At 38.2% G+C, this 25530-nt stretch overlaps 1 protein-coding gene across 1 annotated transcript; it reads left to right on the top strand.

The window, feature by feature from the left end:
* Positions 1-496: 496 nt before the first annotated feature.
* IL26 (interleukin 26) lies at positions 497-25026 on the top strand (the record flags this gene model as incomplete). Its single annotated transcript, XM_082636328.1, has 5 exons — positions 497-667; positions 749-805; positions 991-1119; positions 24787-24852; positions 24940-25026. The coding sequence occupies 5 exons, from the start codon at positions 497-499 to the stop codon at positions 25024-25026; spliced, it is 510 nt and encodes a 169-aa protein (XP_082492454.1).
* Between the last annotated feature and the right edge of the window lie 504 nt (positions 25027-25530).

Genomic DNA, 25530 nt, shown 5'->3' with positions numbered 1-25530 from the left:
GGACAAATGTCATACCCATTTGAGGTCATGAGCAGGTTTCCCAGGGCTGCTCATTCTACGTTTTGGTCAAATTTTCCTGGGCTACTTGTTAGAAAAGGAGATTTTTTTCATATTAAAAAAAAATCACATGGCATCCTGGAGAACAAGTTCTTTTACTAGCATGACGTGACTTTTAAAATACTGAAATCTGTTGTGATGTGCAGCAGAGGTTCTGAATTCTTTTTGGAAACAGGGCCCCAACCTTACTGGTAAATTTGTGCTTTTACTTAAGATCACAGATGATGCGGTCAGCGTTTTTTGATTATGAAGCAAGCTCTAAGAAAACAGAACAACTGAAGTGATCTTCCTCTCTCTAACCTGTAAGTTATCTTTCACAGCATCTCATTGGAGAGGCAACCTTGAGGGTTAAAGTAACTAGGTTATCCTCTCATCTAACCTACACGAGTAACTGTCTGGCTACCGTGAGTGACATGAGCCCAGAGTGGGGTGGAGGGAAATGTGGGTGAATTGCATTTTGAGGTCTGGGTTGCTGTTTGTCATTCTGTCTCTTGCCATTGCCAAGCACAAGCAATCTTCCTTCGCCGCAAGTTGCTACCCAAGGGGAACACTGTCCCAAGCTGTTGATACGCTCTATGTCAAGGCAGCAAGGCTCAAAGCAACAATTCCAGTATTAGGCTCTGCTTAGAATGATGACCAAAGGGACGTTTGAAATTCTGGATAAATCTTATTTCTCTTTGTTTTATTGTAGGAAGATCACGTAAAAAAAGGACAGTTATTTAAAAAGAAAACAAAAAAGCTGTTTATGGTAAGCCAGAGGGTCTTTTTCTTTCTCACATTTCTACTTGTTGGATGCTTTTATTTCCTTGCATTTTATTTTTTCCAGATGGTCCTGAAGTAATAATTGGGGGATGCTTCAGTGTCATTTTACGAAAGCTACTCATAGTTTACCTTATGCAATTTATTCTATCTTATTTATAGAAAAACTTATAGAAAAGATTCCAAGAACAACTACTGTCCTTTTTCATGGAAGATGTTTTTGGTCAACTCCAATTACACGTTTGCAAGGAAATACACTTTGTGGAAGACTTTCACAGCCTTAGACAGAAATTGAGCCACTGTGCAAGTATGCATAGCAAATAAGGTGAATTTGATCCTAGACAGCTATCCAGAAAACAGCATGTAGGAAGTTGTCTTCACCCCAAAGAGTGGGTAAAGGGGTTTTCTAATTGTTGGCTTGTAGTCCAGATGGAGAGTCCACCACCAGGGAAACAGTATCAAATAACCCTGTATAACTTGTAATGCCACTATGTATTATTTCTTAAGGAATGGCACAGAAAACATGTTGAAGAGAGCTAAAGTGACAGGAGATGCTTCTCAAATGAATATCTGTTTTTTCAAATCATTCTCTCTTTATGTGACTCCCAACTAATTCATTCATTCATTTAACAAATATTTCTTAAGCACCAACTATGTGCCAAATGCTATTCTAGGATATTTTCTTTCTTTCTCTCTCTTTTTTTCTCTTTCCCTTTCTTTCTTCTTTCTTTCTTTCTTGCTTTTTCTTTCTTTCTCCTCCCTCCCTCCCTCCCTTCCTTCCTCTGTCTTTCTTTTCTTCTCTCTTTCTATCACCTCCTCTCTTTCCCATATTGATAAGAGCTTTTAGATTGATTTTTTATCTTATTTTTATATATGTTTTTAGAGTTGTACCCTGTAGAAGGCAAAGTCTCAATCAAAACAAAATGAAACAAAGAAGTGTGTCTTCTTTAGTCCCTAAATTATTGGATGTGGCAGTGTGGTTGCTGTCACCCTAAGCAATGGGGAATTAATTAAGAGGGTAAAAGTGACCACACTTTTCTGTAAAAACATCCACAATATTAAAGATTAGTACAGAAAAACAAAACCAAGCAAAACAACGAGGCCAGGATCTGTGCAGTATTAGTTGGCTTGCCTCTGTGGGAAGCGTTGAATCTTTTCTGTGACATTGTTTGGGCTCCAAGTATGCTTTCTCAAGCCTCCTGTGGTTGTACTTGAAGGTGGTACAAACTGGGCTGTGGGCTCCTGGTGACTATCGCAGTCCTGGGGTTGCCAGAAGGAAATGAGCTTTCTACCCTTGGGCATCAGGGCTACAGAAACTTGAACTCTGGGCAGTTGGGAGCGGAGTTTTAGTTTTTAAGAGTTAGGAGGTCATTTTCTTGTGGTCCATGAAAGTACTCAGTAACCCAAATTCCAGTCTATAGTGCAGAGGCATTTTTATGAGGGTGAGCTGCTCAGTTAGGTTAAAAAGTTCAACAAATTTATGTTTTCTTTGGTTAGTCTGTGTTTAAGTTACGTCCTTATTTGGGACTTGGGTCACATAGTTTTCCATGAACTCTCCTATTCCATTAAAATAACAACAAGCATAAAATTACAAACTGCTACCTCTTGGCAAAGCACGGAGAGAATGCTCTGGGCCAGTTCCCTTGCCTGAAATAATGGAAATGTCACCCCTTATCTTTGGTGTATTCTATATTTAACTTATAAGGTCATCTTATTAAGACAGTGAATTGTATAATCTCTCTTTTTTTAAATAGATCTCTATTGGAGTATAATTGCTTCACAGTACTGAGTTAGTTTCTATTGCACAACAAAGCGACTCAGCCATATGCATACACATCCCCATATCCCCTCCCTCTTGAGCCTCCCTCCCATCCTCCCTATCCCACCCCTCTAGGTCATTGCAAAGCACCAAGACGATCTCCCTGTGCTATGCTGCTGCCCAGCCAGATATTTTACATTCGGTAGTATATATATGTCGATGCTACTCTAACTTCGCCCCAGCTTTGCCCTCCCACCCCATGTCCTGAAGTCCTTTCTCTATGTCTACCTCTTTATTCCTGCCCTGCAACTAGGTTCATCAGTACCATTTTTTTTCTTTTTTCACTTTAGATTCCATATATATGCGTTAGCATATGGTATTTGTTTTTCTCCTTCTGACTTACTTCACTCTGTATGACAGACTCTAGGTCTATCCACCTCACTAAAAATAACTCAATTTTGTTTCTTTTTATGGCTGAGTAGTATTCCATTGTATATATGTGCCACATCTTCTTTATCCATTCATCTGTCAGTGGACATTTAGGTTGCTTCCATGTCCTGACTATTGTAAATAGAGCTGCAATGAACACTGTGGTACATGTCTCTTTTTGAATTATGGTTTTCTCAGGGTATATGACCAGTAGTGAGATTGCTGGGTCATTTGGTAGTTCTATTTGTAGTTTTCTAAGGAACCTCCATACTGTTCTCCATAGTGGCTGTATCAATTTACATTCCCACCAACAGTGCAGGAGGGTTCCCTTTTCACCACACCCTTTCCAGCATTTATTGTTTCTAAATTTTTTGATAATGGCCATTCTGACCGGCGTGAGGTGATACCTCATTGCAGTTTTGATTTGCATTTCTCTAATAATTAATGATGTTGAGCATCTTTTCATGTGCCTCTTGGCCATCTGTATGTCTTCCTTGGTGAAATGTCTATTTAGGTCTTCCACCCATTTTTAAACTGGATTGTTTGTTTTTTTGATATTGAGCTCCATGAGCTGTTTGTATATTTTGGAGATTAATCCTTTGTCTGTTGTTTCATTTGCAAATATTTTCTCCTATTCTGAGGGCTGTTTTTTTGTCTTGTTTAGGGTTTCCTTTGCTGTGTAAAAGCTTTTAAGTTTAATTCAGTCCCATTTGTTTATTTTTGTTTTTATTTCTGTTACTCTAGGAGGTGGGTCAAAAAAGATCTTGCTGTGGTTTATGTCAAAGAGTGTTCTTCCTATGTTTTCCTATGTTTAGAGTTTTATAGTGTCTGGTCTTACATTTAAGTTTTTAATCAATTTGGAGTTTATTTTTGTGTATGGTGTTAGATAGTGTTCTAATTTCATTCTTTTACATGTAGCTGTCCAGTTTTCCCAGCACCACTTATTGAAGAGGCTGTCTTTTCTCCGTTGTATCGTCTTGCCTCCTTTATCAAAGATAAGGTGACCATATGTGTGTGGGTTTGTCCCTGGGCATTCTATCCTGTACCATTGATCTGTATTTCTGTTTTTGTGCCAGTACCATACTGTCTTGGTTACTGCAGCTTTATGGTATAGTTTGAAGTCGGGGAGCCTGATTCCTCCAACTCCGTTTTTCTTTCTCAAGACTGCTTTGGCTATTTGGGGTCTTTTGTGTTTCCATACAAATTGTAAAATTTTTTGTTCTAATTCTGTGAAGAATGCCATTGGTAGTTTGATAGGGATGCATTGAATCTGTAGATTGCTTTGGGTAGTAGAGTCATTTTCACAATATTGATTCTTCCAATCCAAGAACATGGTATATTTCTCCATCTGTTTATGTCATCTTTGATTTCTTTCAGCAGTGTTTTATAGTTTTCTGAGTACAAGTCTTTCACCTCCTAATGCAGGTTTACTCCTAGGTATTTTATTCTTTTTGATGCAGTGGTAAATGGGAGTGTTTCCTTAATTTCTCTTTCTGATTTTTCATTGTTAGTGTATAGGAATGCCAGAGATTTCTGTGCATTAATTTTGTACCCTGTAACCTTACCAAATTCATTGACTAGCTCTAGTAGTTTTCTGGTGGCATCTTTAGGATTTTCTATGTATAGTATCATGTCATCGGCAAACAGTGACAGTTTTACTTCTTCTTTTCCAATTTGTATTCCTTTCATTTCTTTTCCTTCTCTGGTTGCCATGGCTAGGACTTCCAAAACTATCTTGAATAAGAGTGGCGAGGGTGGACATCCTTGTCTTTTTCCTGATCTTAGTGGAAATGCTTTCAGTTTTTCACCATTGAGTATGATGCTTGCTGTGGGTTTGTCATATATGGCCTTTATTATGTTGAGGTAGGTTCCCTCTATGCCCATTTTCTGGAGATCTTTTATCATAAATGGGTGTTGAATTTTGTCAAAAGCTTTTTCTGCATCCTTTGAGATGATCATATGGTTTTTATTCCTTAATTTGTTAATGTGGTGTATTACACTGATTGATTTGTATACATTGAAGAATCCTTGCATCCCTGGCATAAATCCCACTTGATCATGGTGTATGATCCTTTTAATGTGTTGTTGGATTCTGTTTGCTAATATTTTGTTCAGGATTTTTGCATCTATGTTCATCAGTGATATTGGTCTATAATTTTCTTTTTTTGTGATATTGTTTTCTGGTTTTGGTATCAGGGTGATGGTGGTTTTGTAGAATGAACTTGGGAGTGTTTCTCCCTCTGCAATTTTTTGGAAGTGTTTGAGAAGGATAGTTGTTAGCTCTTCTCTAAATGTTTGATAGAATTCGCCTATGAAGCCATCTGGTCCTGGACTTTTGTTTGTTGGAAGTTTTAAAATTATGGTTTCAATTTCATTACTTGTGATAGGTCTGTTTATATTTTCTAATTCTTCCTGGTCCAGTCTTGGGAAATTTTACCTTTCCAAGAATCTGTCCATTTCTTTGTAGTCGTCCATTTTATTGGCATATAGTCTGTAGTAGTCTCTTATAATCCTTTATATTTCTGCAGTGTCAGTTGTGATTTCTCCTTTTTCATTTCAAATTTTATTGATTTGTGTCCTCTCCCTTTTTTTCTTGATGAGTCTGGCTAGTGGTTTATCAATTTTGTTTATCTTCTCAAAGAACCAGCTTTTAGTTTTATTGATCTTTGCTATTGTTTCCTTCATTTCTATTTCATTTACTTCTGCTCTGATCTTTATGATTTCTTTCCTCCTACTGACTTCGGGTTTTCTTTGTTCTTCTTTCTCTAATTGTTTTAAGTGTAGGGTTAGATTGTTTATTTGAGATTTTTCTTGTTTCTTGAGGTGAGATTGAATTGCTCTAAACTTTCCTCTTAGAACTGCTTTTGCTGTGTCCCATAGGTTTTGGGTTGTCGTGTTTTCATTGTCACTTGTTTCTATGTATTTTTTTATTTCTTCTTTGATTTCATCAGTGGTCTCTTGGTTATTTAGTAGTGCACTGTTTACCCTCCATGTATTTGTGTTTTTTACAGTTTTTTTTCCCTGTAATTGATTTCCAATCTCATAGCATTGTGGTCAGAAAAGATGCTTGATATGGTTTCAATTTTCTTAAATTTTCTGAGGCTTGATTTGTGACCCAGATGGATCTATCCTGGAGAATGTTCCGTGTGCACTTGAGAAGAAAATGTATTCTGCCACTTTTGGTTGGAATGTTCTATAAATATCAATTAGATCTATCTGGTCTATTGTGTCATTTAAAGTTTGTGTTTCCTTATTTATCTTCTGTTTGGATGATCTTTCCATTGGTGTAAGTGGGGTGTTAATGTCTCCTATTATTAATGTGTTACTGCCGATTTCTCCTTTCATGGTTGTTAGCATTTGCCTTATGTATTGAGATGCTCCTATGTTGGGTGCATAAACATTTATAATTGTTATATCTTCTTCTTGGATTGATCCTTTGATCATTATATGCAGTGTCCCTCCTTATCTCTTGTAACAGTCTTTATTTTAAAGTCCATTTTATCTGACATGTGTATTGCTACTCCACAGTAGCATTTCTACTGTGGCCTGAGGTTCTCTGTTAGTCCAGTGGTTTGGACTTGGAGCTCCCACCACAGGAGCTTGGGCCCGACCCTGGCTCATGAACCAAGATCCCACAAGCTGCGTGGGGTGTGAAAAAAAAAAAAAAAGAACAATAACAAAGTAAAAAATAAAATTAGACTGGAAAACTAACAGATATGTTAGAAAGAGTATAAAAATAAAAATACAGATGAATCAACAACTGGAAGGTACATCAGTACCACAATAGTAAAAAAGAGTAGGAGGAGGGAAAAGAAAAAAAGGGGGTGGGGTAAGGCCTTGGCTGTGGAGGGCAGGGCCTAAGCAAGGGCAAGTTTTGTGTGGTGGGCGGGACCAATGCTCAGGACCCACAGGGCTGGAAAAGGCCCTGGAAGATGTGCGGGGTGGGGTTTAGGCTCAAGGAACAGAAGGGCCCCAGGCGTGCCCCCCACCCCTGGTCTCAGAGGGCAGGGGACCTCACCTGGGAGCCCAGCAGGCTTCCTGGGCTCGAGTGGGCGGGGCAAACACCTTCCTCTCCTCTCCCACTCCTCTGGTCTGGGAGGGCCCCTCCCGCCTGCCTCTCCTGATCTCCCCAGCCTCCCTCCTCCTATGCCTCCAGGACTAGTGCAGCCTGGAGGGGGCTTTGTAGGGCGGGGGACTGTTCTGGGAGCTCAGCAGGCTCCCCAGGCACAAGTGGGCGGGGCAATCACCCTTTGCTCCCCTCCCGCTCCTCCGGGATGACTCTTCCCACCTGCCTCTCCGGATCTCCTTGGCCTCCCTCCTATGACCTCAAGGACCCACGCGGCCTGGAGGGAGCTTTGGAGGGCAGGGAACCAGCCTGGGAGCTCAGCAGGCTCCCAGTACCCAAATCAGTATAGTCTCTTTATTTAAGTTGAACGATTATGTAATTTTATATTTCATTTTACCACCAGCTGATTAGGTCATTATCATCCTCAGTAAGAGTTTTCACCATGAAAAGACTTGAAGAGGAGAATAATCCTTTGAAGGACTTGATATTGGGGTAAATGAGACCTATGGCAGTCACTATAGGCTAAAATGGAGTCTTCCTAAGGAACAGTGAGCTGGTCTTGTTTCAGTATCTGGAGACAAGGATTGTCTTCAGAGACCCCATCCCCCCACTTTTTAAAGCACCTTCTGTTTTTCTTTTTGCTAGCGTCCTTGGTTCCTCTGTGTAGGTGCTGTCTCTTGCACTAGGCATCCAACTTAATGTAATATTATTTAAATGAACTTTGTTAATGATGACAAGGCACTAGAAATCCTTGCCTGATACAGTACAATATATCTGGACACCTGGAACCAACAAAAGCCATGTCTGTTTTGACCATTGATTTGGTTCTTCAGTTCAAATAGCTAGAAAACACATAATAGTTATAACCCAAACCAAGCAATGTTCTAGATGAAAAACTTAGAAAACATAGAGCGATCTAGGAACTCTGGTTTTCCTTGATTTGTTTTGGGAGAAGTTATTTCCTGAAGGGACCTTAATCTGTCAAGAGATGCTTTTTTCAATGCCTCGGACCACAGCGCCATGGGAGCAGGCGGTACCTCTCAGGCTGGTCGTGGAGGCTTTCCAAAGCGGCTGGCTCCCCCTTCCGGCCAAATATGAGCACAACCACCCCGAGCGCCACCTAACTCTGGGCTTTCCTTCTTACATTCTCCCACCACAAGACAACCCTTGTTAGCTTCAGTTACTTTGTCTCACAAGCTAAGGCATTTATGTGCTGGAGTAAACCAACCACCTCTGTGAAACTGTAAAAAAGAAGTCTAGGATTAGCCTGAGCTTTAGAAAGTCTCCACAGACATTGCTTTAGGGCAATAGGTTTAATTTTAATAATAAACCTTGCATTTAACCTTTCTGCCAATTGTAAGTTTATATTTTTGGCCACAGAAGCTTGTATCTGTTTAATATAAATTAACCGAGCATTTGCTCTGTGTGGAATTCTAAATTAGTGGTTGAGGCGGAGTTTAGGAGGGAGAAGTTATAAAATGTTAAGTAGGCGACATTAATTTACATGTGATATTTTCTTTTCTTCTTTTTTGACCGTTTGCTTTAATTCGGGGAGACAGGGATGAGGGCAGTTTTCCTAAGCAGAAGCAGCTGTGCCTTCCACCAGATGTGTAATTGTCCTATTGTTTCTCTTTTCCCTCTTCACTCCAGGGACCTCAGGCTATAATTAATTCTTGAATATGGCAATGAATCAAAGCTTTGCAAGTTACAGAAAACTTTTCTCCCCCTTCCCAATGGTTCTGCTGGTTGCTTTAAAGCTCTCCTCTCTCATACTGTGTCTCTAACCATCTGAAACTTGGGTGGACTTTCTAGGAATGGATTCCGAGACTAAATCCATGTCTTGGTCTATAGAATTTGGAGTTGAAAAATAAAAATAAAACCAGAAATAGCATCTATAACCCAATCTGGGTCATCTCATTTTTTACTAGATGCAGACAGCCCCCTAGATGTGCTGATTCTGAGTCAAGAATGACTGCACCGCAAAAGGCAAACAGGTCGCTCTCAGCAGAGGCTGTCATTTCCATTTTTTTTTCAACTTCTCTTTGTTCCCTCCATCCTGGAGATGGTAACTGCTTCCTGCAGTTACTACCTCTATGATGTCTCTCTTTACCCTTTTAGTTGCCTAGTTAACAACTTTATATCTAATTAACTGTTCTTTATAAAAATGAATATAGCCATTGAATATATTTATATTCATGAAGGATGTTTCCATAAACAATATTTCAGGAAAAATATAACTTATGAAATAATTTGAAAGATGTGTCCATGAAGAGTTTTTGAAAAAGAACATCTTAATAAGAAAACACTAATGAGGAAAATATTTTAAAACGATTAATGATGAAGAAAATGTTCATGAGAATGTTGCTCATCTTCCCTCTCTCTGCTGCTCTGGTTGGACTGTTCTGAGATGTGATATTTTCTTAGTCAAAAAGGGACACTAGGGCTTCCCTGGTGGCGCAGTGCTTGAGAGTCCGCCTGCCGATGCAGGGGACACGGGTTCGTGCCCCGGTTCGGGAGGATCCTATATGCCGCGGAGCGGCTGGGCCCGTGAGCCATGGCCGCTGAGCCTGCACGTCTGGAGCCTGTGCTCCGCAACGGGAGAGGCCACAACAGTGAGAGGCCCGCGTACGGCCAAAAAAAAAAAAAAAAAAGGACACTAAATATAGTCAATATAGAAACAGCCAATACATAGAAAATAATTAACACTTTTTGTATTTCCCCTGTTGCCCTTGCTATTTGGGGTATTGTGGGAAAAATGAGTAACACAGACTTTATCCTCTAGGAGTTCTGCAGTGTGCGTGTGTGTGTGTGTGTGTGTGTGTGTGTGTGTGTGTGTGTGTTGGTAGGAGGGTTCTAGGCAGAAGGAAGGGGATGGCAAGGTAACTTCACAAACAATTATAACAAGAGGAAGAAAGGAAAAGCACCATAATATTAGTACTAACAAAGCCCTGGGGTTTCAGAGCAGAAATACTAGAGTCTGGATGGAGCAGGTAAGTTTTCAAGAAGGAGGGACTTTGAGAGGGGCCCCGAGTTCTGCAGGTTCTATTTCTGCAGAACCTTGACACATTTCAAAACTGGTTCAAGGCCTCCTCCATGATCTGGAAACAGGAGGAAATGGCCCAGCCCCTGTTTCCAGGACCCAGAATTCTAGAATAATGCTTTGGTTATGTGATGCTTTAGGATAAATAGGATTCTGAGGGGTTGATTAAAAAACCAGTGTTGCGCTTATGATGTTGCTTCCAGAGCTCTAGACAGTTAACTTACATACAGAATTTTGGCATATAGTAATTTGTTTAATGTGTTCACTTACTTGGGATTTGAATTTATGCCCTCCATAAGCATTGGTGTTTGCTCTTCTGAAAACCGCCCCCCCCAAAAAAAAAACTTGTAAATAGCAAAAAACAGCAAAATCTATAATACAAATTGCTTTCTATGATTTAGAGAATCCAACATTTATTTATTTATTTATTTATTTATTTATTTATTTTGTGGTACACGGGCCTCTCACCGCTGTGGCCTCTCCCGTTGCGGAGCACAGTCTCCGGACGCGCAGGCCCAGCGGCCATGGCTCACAGGCCCAGCCGCTCCGCGGCATGTGGGATCCTCCCGGACCGGGGCACGAACCCGTGTCCCCTGCATCGGCAGGCGGACTCTCAACCACTGCGCCACCAGGGAAGCCCACAATTATTTATTTTGTATATTAATAATTGAAGAAAATACTAAGGAGTAAGGATTACTACAACCTCTTTATAAATTGTATATGGTATTTTTAAAATACTCTGATTCTATGTGGATGTTTTATTTTTGATGATACTTTTTTTTTCTTTTTTTTTTTTTGTGGTACGCGGGCCTCTCACTGCTGTGGCCTCTCCTGTTGCTGAGCACAGGCTCCGGACGCTCAGGCCCAGCAGCCATGGCTCACGGGCCCAGCCGCTCCGCGGCATGTGGGATCCTCCCGGACCGGGGCACGAACCCGTGTCCCCTGCATCGACAGGCGGACTCTCAACCACTGAGCCACCGGGGAAGCCCTGGTGATACTTTTTAATGGACATCCAGAACTGTTAAAAAAATATTACTCTGCTGAAGATGCAAAAATATTTTACTTTGTGATAATAAAAATTTTCATATCATCAGCCCTATTTTACCTAATAGAATTTGTTGATTATATGTTGAACTAGGTGGAATTTTTCACTTATTTACAAGAGCAAACTACTAAATTCCTTCTTTAACACTGACGTTGGACTTCGTTGGTATTATTAGGGTTGGGAGATATTACAATTCCAGTGATGGAATGCTCATGTAATTTATTACCAAATCTCATTACCTTGGGGGTATAACCTGGGTTATATCTGAGTTTTTCTTGGTGGAGGTTGTTTTGTATCACCAGAGAAAAAAACTAAGTTTAGAGCAACCAGGAATTAGATAGTGGATCACATATCATGAGCTAGAGTTGATCAATATCTCTTCCCCATTTTGTAGTTCCCATGGAACTTTAAGATTACTGGCTACAGATATTGGTACAACTCTTTTGACATTAATATCACCAGTCAACCATTGAACATTTCTAGGCTTTAGATTTCTTAGTTCAAAATTCAAATACAGGGACTTCCCTGGTGGCGCAGTGGTTAAGAATCTGCCTGCCAATGCAGGGGACATGGGTTCAAGCCCTGGTCCGGGAAGCTCCCACATGCCACAGAGCAACTAAGCCCGTGCGCCACAACTACTGAGCCTGCGCTCTAGATCCCACGAGCCACAACTACTGAAACCCATGTGCCTACAGCCCGTGCTCCGCAACAAGAGAAGCCACCACAATGAAAAACCCGCGCACAACGAGGAGTAGCCCTCGCTCGCCACTACTAGAGAAAGTCCGCGCGTAGCAATGAAGACCCAACGCAGCCAAAAATAAATAAATAAAATAAATAAATTTATGAAAAAAACTCAAACACAAAGTTAAAATGTCCATGACAAGTAAACGGCCCTGTTTTTCTCCCTTCATTTATTTTTTTCTACATAACAGTGTGCCACTTATTACTATGCGCTGAAGGTAAGGAAATAAATAATTATCCACACTTTGAGGGTTTGTGGATTTATAGTTGATGGTTAGCCATCGAGTGTCTGAGACCAAGGGTTTCCTTCCCTTCCTTCTTTCATTCCCCTCTTCTTCCTTCCTCCCTCCCCCCATCTTTCCTCTCCCCAAACATATTTTCAGAATATTCCACATACCTGCTCTAAGTCAATTTGCTAAATAGCTAATTTACCAAAAGACCAACTTTTTGAATCCATCATTTCTTTTACTTCTTTGGCTTTAGTTTACTGGCTTTTATCTTCGTGTGGAAGAATTCCTTCATTTTAAGAAATATTCTAATTTGTCTCAGTTCCAGATTCCTACCTTTGGAATGGGAGACTGAGTAGCAGAGAGAAGGGAGGCTGGGGAAATAAAGAAGAGTCATAAAAACTGAATCTTTTTGAACATGCAGAATTCTTATGCATATATTTAACATTAATATACTCTTATATATGGGAAGAATGCATTTGTAAGAATTTTCCAAAGTCAAGAACACATTCAAGTATATATACCAACTTCAATATCAGAGAGACACTAATTGCTGTAACAAATACGCCCACAAATTTCAGTGGCTTCACATTTTAGAACTTTATTTCTCACTCATGTAAAATTCCATTTGGATTGTTTCTGGATGAGATTACTTTCCTCCACATCATGAATCAGAGATCCGGAGGCCTTCCACATTGCAGCTCTGTCATTCCTTAGGCCTTTTGCGTTTAGTCAGGCAAAGGGGGATGAAAGCAGGAAGAAGACATACCAGCTTCTTATAAGCCTGGCTCCCAAAATGACACATATCATTCTGGTCATATTCTATTGGCAAGAACTAGTCACCTGGCCACAATAACTGCAAGGAATCCTGGGAAACGTAGTCTAGTTTATGCCTAGGAAGAAGAGGAAATAAATTTTGCCAATAATTAACAGTCTGTGCCATAATTATTCAAGAATTTTTCATTAGTATATTATTTATGACCAGGACCATCCTTAGCTTATAAGGTACCTTTGTGCAAAGTAGAAAAATGATATAGCCTTGCATGAGCATGTTACAATGAATGGAACACTTTCTTAAACTGGGCTCTCATGTGTGGGACATAACTGCACAATGGTACAGGGTGGTTCATGATTAGTAAATGAATGGTCTTTTCTTATGAGTATATTTTTTTCATGAGGAAGAAGGGAACTGAAACAGACAAAAACTGGTGTTATAAAGACAAAAGGAAAACCCAATCAATTGAAACTAAATGACTAAAAGAAACAAGTAAATTTTGGAAATTGACTTTTTGCAACTTGGCTTACAGCAGTTTGGTTTAATTGTATATTGTCTAGATCCTGTCCTAGGTGCTAGGGTAGGAGAGACCAGGATGATTTAGTCCCTGCTCTCCAGAGCTTATGCTCTTTTGGGGAGAGAGATGTAAACAAAGAAGTTTAGTGAATCATGAAATGTGACATGTGCTCATGCTGAGTTTTCTGTCTGACAAAGTCACTGGGGAAGTGCAAAGGAAGAAGTAGTTAATAATTCTACCTGCTCTGAGGCTTGGGGTGTATGTGGGGATAGACACAAATAGTGCTATTAGAATATGTGATGATCGAATTTAATTTCCTGGGGAATAACGGGCAGGAATGGCAAGGGGAGAAACTTGAATAAAGCCTTGATGGTATAAAACAACATACCATATTCGGGAAGTTACAAGTAATTGAGTATGAATGTATGTGTATGAGTGTGTGAATGTGGCTTGGGGAACGTAAAGGGGAGGCTTGTAGTTTAGACTTTGGCCAGGAGATGCCGATAGGGGCCAGACTAAGAAAGACATGGTAAGACTGGCTAAGGAGTTTGAATTACATACTGAAGAAAATGAAAAGCCACTGAAAGGCATGGCTTGATTAAATACTCTGTTTTAGAAAGACCTCTTTGGTGAATGGAGAGGGGTATAAGTCGGGGTGAGACCTGAGGCAAAGGAAACAATGAACAGAGCATCGCAATAATGTGCCTGGACTAAAGTATGCACACCAGAGCCACAGGGAAGGGCGAGGGGAGTCTGAGCGGGGGAGCAGACTGGGATGAGCCTAAGGTTTCTACATGGGGAGCTGGCTGGATGGTGGTGTCATCCACTATGAGAACAAAAGCTTGGAGAAAGGTTAACAAATTGCTCTAGACCTGCTAGAAGTTTGAGGAGCCCCATGCATAAAAGCAATCATAAGAGTAGTATGTATGCTCTCTCATATATTGTGTATTTCTTTAACATTTATGATGTATTTATTAATAGATTTATTGAGATATAATTAAAATGCAATTAACTGAACGTATTTAAAGTGTATAATCTGGTAGTTTTGATGTATGTGTATATTTGTGAAACCACCACCGCAATTAAGATAATGAATATGTCCATCACCCCCAAAAGTTTCTTTGTGTGGCTTGATAATCCGCTCCCTCTTTCCCCCTGACACCCTGTCTCCAGGGGACCACTGACCAGCTTTCTGTCACTATAGATTTATTTGCATTTCCTAGAATTTAATGTAAATGGTATTACAGATGATCCCTGACTTACAATGGCATGATTTTTTGACTTTACAGAGGTGTAAAAACTATATGAATTCAGTAGAAACTGTACTTCAAATTTTGAAGTTTGCTCTTTTCCTGGGCCAGTGATCCATGGTACGGTACTCTCTCCTGATGCTGGGCAGTGGTAGTGAGCCACGGCTCCCAGCCATCCATGTGATCATGAGGGTAAACAACTGATTCACTTACAACCATTCTGTACCCAGACAACTATTCTGTTTTTCACTTTCATTGCAGTGTTCAATAAATTACATGAGATATTCAACATTTTATCATAAAATAGGCTTGTGTTAGATGATTTTTCCCAATTGTAGGCTAATGTAAGTGTTCTGAGCACTTTTAAGGTAGGCTAAGCTAAGCTATGATGTTTGGAAGGTTGGGAGTATTAAATACTTTTTTGACCTACAATATTTTCAACTAACAATAAGTTTATAGGGACTTAACCCAATCGTAAATTGAGGAAAATCTATGTATGTGTTATACTCTTTAATGTCTGACTTCTTCCACCCAGCATAATTATTTTGAGATTCATTCATGTTATTGAGTGTATCAATTACTTCTCCCTTTTCACTGCCAAGTAGTATTCCATTGTAATGATATACCACAATTTATCTATTCATCTATTGATGGCTATTTGGTATTTTTTCCCAATTTTTCACTATCACAAATAAAGCTGCTATTAATATTTATATACAAGTCTTTTTTTTTTTTTTTTTTTTTTTTTTTTTGCGGTACGTGGACCTCTCACTGTTGCGGCCTCTCCCATTGCGGAGCACAGGCTCTGGACGCTCAGGCTCAGTGACCATGGCTCATGGGCCCAGCCGCTCTGCGGCATGTGGGATCTTCCCGGATCAGGGCACGAACCCTTGTCCCCTGCGTCGGCAGGCGGACTCTCAACCACTGCGCCATCAGGGAAGCCCTGTATACAAGTCTTTGTTTGGAGGGATATCTTCATTTCTCTTGGGTGAACACCTAGCAGTGGAATGGCTGGATCATAGGTTAGGTGTAGGTTTAACTATGTAAGAAACAGCTAAACCATTTTCCAAAGTGGTTGAATCATTTTACATTTCTACCAGTAGTGTGTGGGAGTTAAAATTGCTCAGTATCCTTGCTATCACTTCATATGGTCAGTGTTTAAAAATGTTAGCCAGTCTAGCTGGAGTGTAGTGGTATTACATTGTGTTTTCAATTTGCATTTCCCCAATCATTAATGAGGTTGACCGTCTCTTGATTTACCTATTTACCATCTATATATTGTCTTTGGTGAAGCGTCTGTTCAAATATTTCGCCCATTAAAAAAAAATGGATTGTTTCCATGTCTTGGTTATTGTGAATAGTGCTGCTATGAACATAGGGGTGCATGTATCTTTTCAAATTAGAGTTTTCTCCAGATATATGGTCAGGAGTGGGATTGCTGGATCGTATGGTAACTCTATTTTTAGTTTTTTGAGGAACCTCCATACTGTTTTCCGTAGTGATTGCACCAATTTACATTCCCACCAGCAGTGTAGGAGGGTTCCCTTTTCTCCACATCCTCTCCAGCATTTGTCCTTTAACAGATCTTGTAGTACAGTTCTACCAGTGATGAATACATTCAGTTTTTTATGTCAGAAACAAGCCTTTATTTCCTCTTTATTTTTTAAATATATTTTTTCTGAATATAGAATTTGGGGTTGATAGTTTTTTTTTCAATACTTTAATGGTGTTGCTCCATTGTCTCCAGGCTTGTTTCTGACAGGAAATCTTCTCCCATTCTTATCTTTGTTCTTATGTCATACCTTTTTTTTCTGGCTTTCTTTCTTTTTAAAGATTTTTTCTTTATTACTTGTTTAAAGCAATTTAATTATAATGTGCATTGGTTTGTTTTCTTCATGCTTTTTGTGCTTGGAGTCAATTGAAATTCTTCCGTCTGTGAGTTTATAGTTTTCATCAAATTTGGAAGTTTTTGGCCATTATTTTTTCAGAAAAAATTTTTTTCTGTACCTCCTTCTATCTCTTCTATTCTTGAAATTCTAATTTCATATGCATTAGGCCATTGACAGTTGTCCCACAGCTCACTGATTCTGTGTTGTTTGCAGTGTTTTTCTGTGTTTCTTTGTGGATAGTTTCTATTGCTACATCATCAAGTTTATAAACCTTTTATTCTGTAGTATCTAATCTGCTTTAGTGCCATTCAGTATATTTTTTAACTTAGACATTGTAGTTTTTATCTCTAGAAGTCTGAATTTGGTCTTTTTAATATTTTCCCTTTTCCTACTTAACATGATCAATCTTTCTTTTAGCTTCTAGAATGCACTATATGGCCTCTATTTCTATGTTAGCAGTCATTGATAATTATTGTTTTGATCTATTAATTCATAAAACTGAAAAATGATGCTTTTAAAATCCTATTATGCCTACTTTATTTATAAGTGGGGATAATTCTGTAAAGAGAACTTACCCCTTACTATTTGGCTGTCCTGAGGAACTTATCGTATAAGACAGGCAGAATAAACATGTAATTCTTTTTCTTTATTTCCCAGTTTTGAATATAAGGAATTGATTTTCTAACATTCTTCCAGGGTGATCAATGAGTTGTTATTTTCTCTTAGTTTCATTATTAACTCATGGGTTTAAATTATTTTTTATTTTTGAGAAGTCTTTCTGATTCTATAAGCTACCTGCCTTTGGGATTTCTTTATAAGTCCACAAAGATTGGCATCTTTTCGAGCCACTTTTAAGATACAAAACTACAGTAATTTTTGTGATAGACCCCAAGGTCTGGAATCCCAGTACCACTGTATTTGAATGCCATCTTATTGTTTCTGAGAACATTCTAAGAATTTTGCAGCACCTAATAAAATATTACATATTTCCACACTCCCAATGCAGGGTGCACAGGTTCGATGCCTGGTTGGGGAACTAAGATCCCACATGCCACAGGCAGGGTGCAGCCAAAAAAATAAATATACAAAGTCACACAGATCTGTGCTTAAATCCTGAAAAAAAAAAAAGAATAAAATGGATAACCTGTATAGCACAGGGAACTCTGCTCAATATTCTGTAACAACCTAATTGGGAAAAGAATTTGAAAAAGAATAGATACATGTATAACTGAATCACTTTGTTGTACACCTGAAAGTAACACAACATTGTTAATCAACTATACTCCAATATAAAAGAAAAAATTTAAAAAATATTAGTCTGATTTGGGTAATTCAGGTGTATAACTGTTTAAAGAAAAAAGTTATGGGTAACATAAATATATTTATTTTTAATCTTTGTTAGCCATGGTATTTGCCCTAATGGTATTTGGAAAGTTGGTATATGTTACAAGACATTTTAAAGATTCTTATAGAACTCAAATACTCTCAGACTTGAAAGGGAACTTAATAGTTGTTTATTTGAATTCATAAAATAATTTGGCTAATTGCTAGTGATCAAAGTTGAAACTGAAAAAAATTACATTAGCTTTCAAGATTTCATCATTTACTTTAATTAACATTTTGAGAGCCTGAATAGTAATTGGTAATTAAAGAGCTCCATTTCTTTACATTAATTGTATGTAATTAATTTTAAAGTCTGGTAAGTCTTGGCAAATAGAATATTTGTGTCTCCAGTTCCTGTAGGATGTTTGATAAGTAATTTGTATCCTCAGTTGCAACTAGCTTATCAAGTTGTGAAGCACTGCCAATTATTTATCCTTGTAATTTCAAATATTTTAAAAATTGCAATTGATTGAACTGATAAAAACAGAAGTAGGAAGTGAGACAAACTCTGTTTTATTCTTTCATTAAGTGCAAAGTCCTAAACCTGTTTTCAACAATACCAGTAATCTCATCTTGCTGTTGTTAGAAGAATTAAGATAATATATCAAAGCACCTAACATGTAGTAGTTCTGTAAAATTGTTACTGTCTTTTCCTATTGCTTTCCATACACAGAACACTAATATTCTTCCAATTACGTTTTCTCAACAATTTCCAAAGGAGTGGTTCTCTTAAACAATCAAATACATTTTTAGTGCCTAATGTTAGAGTTTTATTTAGAGTATTACTTTAACTGAAAGATAAAGAGATCATTTGTGAATCATTGGTTTTAATCTTGGTAAGTATATTTTCTAATTATAATATTATAGAATCTCTTTTCTGACAAATTCATTCCTTGGTTAATGATATATAAATTTTTCTGTCAAAATTATGGGGCATAGCTCTACCATTTCATGTGCAAAATTGCATGGATTCATTCTTTTTTTAAATTGAGGTATAACTGACATATAACATCATATTAGTTTCAGGTAACAACACAGTGACTTGATATTTGTATCAATTGCAGAATAATCGCCACAATAAGTCTAGTTAACATCGATGCATGGACTCATTCTGATGAATGATTATTATGCTGAGAATTTTAAAAAATCAGCAATAAAGTTATGCTTATCCTAGTATATGTTTTTATTTAAGGTATTTAGAAACTCTTTCTAGTTTTTTTCCTATGATTGGAACATGGAGAAATGTTTTATGAAGGTCTAAGATTACTGTAGGTAGGTGAGATTATATATACTTTATATCAGATGATTCAGTTATAGAGAGTATGGAAATATGATAATGTTTTGTAAACTCTTCTGATACATATTTACTCAGATATTGAATATCTACAATTATAATTAAATGTCTGATTATGAATTTGGTTTTGAGGAAAAGCACTGGCTAATCGTTCAGTCATTTTTTCCTCCTTTCATGCAACTTCCTTGGTTGCAAATATAGTTATTCTTCCAATAACGCTGACTTTTAAATTTTACTTCCAGCTTTCCTATGAACATTTATGGTCTCAGTACCTTTGTGTCGATGTCCTGGTGTCCATTTTTTGCTAAACTGACATTGAATTTTTAGAAATCTATTTTCAAAACTGGCTACCCTGATATAATTTTCTCACCTGTTATTTTAAATGCACCTCAGATAATATTTGTAAGACCTCACAGGAAAAAGCTGCAAAAAGTAAATAAGATTTGCTTAAAACTCTACATCCACTGTCATATAGTAAAATTAAGTTAATTTAATCTTTAATCTGAATCCTTATCTATTATTTGCAATTTGGGGGAAAGAAAGTTTCAGGAAACCAAGGCCATAGCCAGAGTAGGACCTGTCTTAACTATTAACTAAAAACAAAACCAGGAAACAAAATCCCCAAACAAAGCAAAACAAAAAGAGATGGTTACAATCCTGTCTGAAGTTGTATGCTGAGATTAAAATATATATATATATATATATATATATAATATAAGATCTTATGTATGGTTTTACATTCCTCCAGTGGTTGTGAGAATACTGTATATATTCATAAAAGGCTATAGTATAATAAAACTCTTTTTGTAGAAAGGATTTGAGGTCGTTATTCATGAGAATACAGGGTGAGAGACTATGCCATGTGTAGCTATCCACTCCCTGGCCTAAGTATTTCATTTCCTTAGAATTATCAGTGGAGATGAATTATCCATTTTTGCTTCAGTTATAATACACAATACAAACTTGCATGATTTTTCAAACACATTGAGGATACTGAGGATGCAGATTTAAGGATTTATTTTTTTAATCTAATTGTTTTAAACAGTGCTCACTAATGCCCAGGATATGCTTCAAACTATTATTAAACCGGTGGGCTTTGCGAGCCCCAAAGCCATAGCTGATGCTTGCATTTCATTCATTGATTCATTCATTCAAGAAACACTTACTGAGTATCTAGTATTGCTGAACACTATTCCAGAAGCTGGGGATTCAACAAAAATTGATAGATAATATCTCTTTCTGTACAGAACTCCTTGAGAATGCTCTCAGCCAGTTTCAGCAACTCTCAGATTGTGATAGGTGCCATGAAGGGAGCAAACAAAAGGACGTTGAGGGCCAGAGGTTGGGGTCCATATCACAGATAATTGAATCTGAGGATTTCAGCTGAGACCCAAAGGGTGTGTAAATTATCTCTGCTCTCTCCAGCCTTGGAGCATTGTGCCTCCTCTGCCTACTTGTCCCTTCTTTCTGCTTCTTCCACTCCATCTTAGTCACTCTTCAAGATACAACTCACTTGTTTTCTCCTTCTGGAAGTCTTCTGGCATCCCACAGTTGGGTTGCCTCTGCTCTGTCGCCAGAGCAGTTTGTTTGTTTGTTTTAAATCACAGTATTTATCACTTAGTATTGTAATTTTGCTTCACTGTCAGTAGATTATGAGCCATCCCTTGTGCCCCAAGGCAATTTTCACCATGAGAGTTACTTTTATAAATTAAATATATCTCTGCTATGTGGGCAGAGACAGTATTGCATACCTAGAGTATAGTAAGCATGCAATAAAAATGTATTGATTTAATGATGAATGATTATTAGCCTGTTGCCTTGTGTTTGTTATTCCATGACTATCTCACACTTCTTTTTTTTTTCTTTGAACCTGTCTCTGGTTATTCCAGCCCTACTAATAAATTGCCTCTAGTCTAGATCGTGTCTGCTTTGGTTGAGTTTGTCAAATCATTCAGCCGTTCTTAGAATAAAACTGCTGCCCTTTGGTTGTGCATTCTGTTTTCAGCAAATGGAACTATATACGCTGAAATATAAGGTAAAGGAAATCATTCTTTCGTAAATTCTTCCTTCCAAGCAAAGCAATCTAGATTACAGCAGTAAAATCAGGCTGTCCTACTGGGTCTGTAGACATATTTACAACAGTGAGGAAAATGAAGACCTCTTGCATCAGGTCTTTACTAGGAGTCATTTATAGTAAATGGAGCTCAAGGTGCTAGAAAGCATCCCATAAACCCGTGGAGCTCTGGTGGCAGCACTGGCACTGTTAAGTGATTTTTTTTGTTTTGATTTTTTGTTTCTTTCTTTGTTTGTTTGTTTGCCCGACCTTGTTTTTCTCCTTTTCTACTCTCCTTGCTCTTCTTAGGGTAGCTTGTACCTTAGATGAAGTCAGAAGCCTTTCTTGTACTTCCCACCGTGCTATGGGAGACACTGCAGACCCAAGTTCTCTGGGCAGAGGGCCTAGTCAGCAGGAATGCCTTAATGATAGTCAGCTTCTGTAACATCCAGAATTTGGTTGACTTCTTCGGTATCCCATTTTCCATGTGAAATCTTTAAACCCCAACACAAGCATATTTGATAGTGTGCCCTGTGACTTGCTTATTTGGTGCTTTGCGATTGATCTTTGCATCTAAGAACTTTGATCGAGTGTATTGGAATTAGCAAGTATTGATTCTCTTTGTGAAGTCCTCTTTGTTTTCCCAGTTCCAAGATTTGGGCCAATTACATTTATATTAGATAATTTCTGACTAGAAAGATTTAACATCTAATCAAACTCTCCATTTAAAATATAATGGGCAGAATTCTCTAAGTTTTTTCCATAGCTAGTCTACTTGGTTGGAACTAGACTTGGTATTTCTAGAATTTGCTTTTGCAGTTCCAATCTGAAAAACAAATGAACAAAGGGAAACACACGCACACACACAAACGCACAGAGGATTTCTTCTTTTGTTTATTATCACATTGTCCATTTTCAGGTTGAAACCTCTCTCTCTCTGCCTATCAGCTTAGTCTTTTAGAGGCATTTCCAACATCTCCCCTGGACCCTGGAGTCAGAATACTTCAGATCTCAGCTCTGCCACTTACTATGTGAAAATAGGCAGAATTTTAACTTCTATGCTTCGCTTTCCTAATCTATAAAATGAGGATAAAAATAGTGCTTAGCTCATAGGGTTGTTGTGAGGACTGAATGAGTTAATATAACTAAAGCCTTCAGATCAGTGCCTGATACATAATACTAACAAAATACATGTTGACTGCTATTATTTTTGTCTAACAATCTTCTTAGTAGTTCTGTTGTCACATGAAGGGGAATTGGGATAAAAAGGAAGCTCCTGGAACTGCTGGATTTTTTATCTTCTAATACGGATCTTGTATTTTGTTGATTTTCCTGTCCACCACTATTCTGTTTACTAACTCTGTTTCACTCGTTGTTATGTCTTGAGTGCCTAGCACACGATCAGACACTGAGTAGGCACTTCATGAATGCTTGTTTAACGAAGGAATGAATTCCTTCTGACAGTATGCTCTGACACTGGCTGCCACTGTCCTGGATCTGTCATGCATTGTTTTTGCCTCACAGGATCTGGTGTGGGAGGAAGTGTCCTCTTAATTCACGACTCCTCATAAAAAGGAACAAAACTGAGTGATTTGTAGTGAGGTGGATGGACCTAGAGTCTGTCGTACAGAGCTAAGTAAGTCAGAAAGAGAAAAACAAATACCATATGCTAACGCATATATATGGAATCTAAAAAAAAAACGGTTCTGAAGAACCTAGGGACAGGAATAAAGATGCAGATGTACAGAATGGACTTGAGGACCCGGGGAGGGGGGGAGGGGAAGCTGAGACGAAATGAGAGAGTGGCATGGACATATATACACTACCAAATGTAAAACAGATAGCTAGTGGGAAGCAGCCGCATAGCACAGGGAGATCAGCTCGGTGATTTGTGTCCACCTAGAGGGGTGGGATAGGGAGGGTGGGAGGGAGGGGATATGGGGATATACGTATACATATAACTGATTCACTTTGTTATACAGCAGAAACTAACACACCATTGTAAAGCAATTATACTCCAATAAAGATGTTAAAAAAAATTCACGGCTCTTATCACAGGGAGGTCCAGCACTTGTGAGTCCTGCAGACTAAACCTTCACCCGAATATTCTGTGTCTGCAGCTCTTCTGTGCCTCATCATGAAAGCCCCTTTCACAAGAAGAATCTCTTCCTAAGCAGGGTCCGACCTGAAGGTAGAGTCCCCATTTGGGCAGGGTCATGACAACATCACCACCTTTAGGCCCCTGCAACAGCATTCAGGAGATAACTATCAAATCATTTCAGTTATTTTCTCTTGATAAGAGAAAGACCTGAATGTTGTCCCTCCCCTGTCCCCTCTTTTCCTCTGTGTTCTGGTCTAAAGGGACCAGTGGGTTGATGTTGGCCGTGTTTTATTTGTTTTAATAGGTGTTGTCATTTAGCTGCTTCCATTTCTCTAGTTTTAATTATGTATTATCTTTATTGATGCACTGACACTATTTCATCACGAGGTCAGGACATCCTGGGACACCTTGGGCCTTGGTTTCCTTTTATGTAAATTGAGAAGAATTGAACCATATAATGTCCTTGGTCAATTCCAGCGCTAAGGTTTTATGAGTAAAAGCTAAGTAGATAAATTAGACACTTTCACTTTTTTCTTCCCTTCCCTATTCTCTATTTAACCTTATGGAAATTTGTGGGAGAAAAAAGGATGATGAAGAATTTCCTCCTACTTGACTCCTAAGCAATTCTTGTGCTCAGATGGGGTTTGAAAATTCACCTCCTCAAAGGAGACTGGCAGTTTCCCCCCCGCCAAGGTACAAGCCATCTTCTCAAGACATTAGTTTGCTCCTCCTCCTAATTTAGAAACTAATATTAATTTCTTGGTGCTTTCTCCTGGCAATCAACACCTGAATATTGTACTGTGCAATGTATATAACAGCCAGGGTGGTTTTTCAAAAAGCAAATATTTTTCTTGTCATTCTCACATCTCCTATGCTTCCCATATCTCTCTTGCTCCAGCCATGCTTTATTTCTTTCAGTTTCTGGAAAGCACTAGGTCTTTCCTGCCTCAGGACATTTGCACACTTTTCACTCAGGTTACCTCAGTTATTCTCTCCTGTGCATCCTCCCCAAACCCCTATTTTCTTTCTTCATTTCCTCATATAGCTGGCTCCTTCTCCTTTTCCAGATCTTAATTTAAATGTCATTCCTTGAAAGAACCATCTCTGACCACCCAATTGAAAGCAGCTATAAATTTCTATCATAGAATTTTTGCATTACAAACACAGCTTTAATTGTAATTTGGAAATTTTAATTTTTCATTTGTTTTCTTATTTATCATCTCTCTCCCCCATGAAACTATAAGCTCTGTGAGGACAGAGACAAGGTACTATATATTTGCCAGTGTATATCATGCCCAGCACATTATGCCTGCTCAAAAAATGTTGGTTGAGTGAATGGAAGAGTGAGTATTATTAGCTCTTTTTCAACAATATTTTCTGTATTTACTTCTGATTTCTTAGATTTCCTGTGCTTCATCAGCTAGAGAAATGAAATCCATTACCAGGATGAAAAGAAAATTTTATGAGGTAAGTATTCCAAATTCTTGTCTTTGAATGCTTTGTTTTTTAAAATGTGAAATATTTCTGCTTCTAATATTTCCACTTTATTCGCAGATTGGAAAGAAAGGAATCTACAAAGCCATCAGTGAACTGGATATTCTTCTTTCCTGGATTAAACAATTCCTGGAAAGCATTAAGTAATGCAAGAAGCCAAGTGGATTGATTTGACTGTTATTTTGAAATATAATGAGAACAACCAGAAATCAATTTAAAGCAGTGTATTTCCTTTTTAAAATTTTATACATAGTACTAACAGCAAATTAGATGATTAAGAATAGACTAGAGGAATTTAATGTAATAAAATTTTGGAGGTAAGTAAATTGTCACTAATATGCACATTTTCTGTATTTTCAAAGAATGTTTTCATCCTGAACATGTTTTGTCATTCCCAAGTTCATTGCATGAGTTTAATCTAAAGGTGTATAACCAGAATTAAATCATGTAATATTTGTGCATAGAAAATGACAGATTTCTGGGATACAATATAATGTTATTGAGACTTACATAGATGCCGTGTATATGATTATTGTCTGCTTAAGGGCTTGATAATTATTAATTATGCCCAGTGTGAACTTAGCCCCTAATAGATTTTGATTTTAATGAAATAAGCTGTGTTTCTTTCTCCTGGATGTGCTTTTTAGGACA

This window comes from Mesoplodon mirus (genome assembly GCF_964341445.2).
Source record: "Mesoplodon mirus genome assembly, chromosome: 11".
NCBI classification, from domain to species: Eukaryota; Metazoa; Chordata; class Mammalia; order Artiodactyla; family Ziphiidae; genus Mesoplodon; species Mesoplodon mirus.
This window is presented reverse-complemented; position numbering and strand designations above follow the sequence as displayed.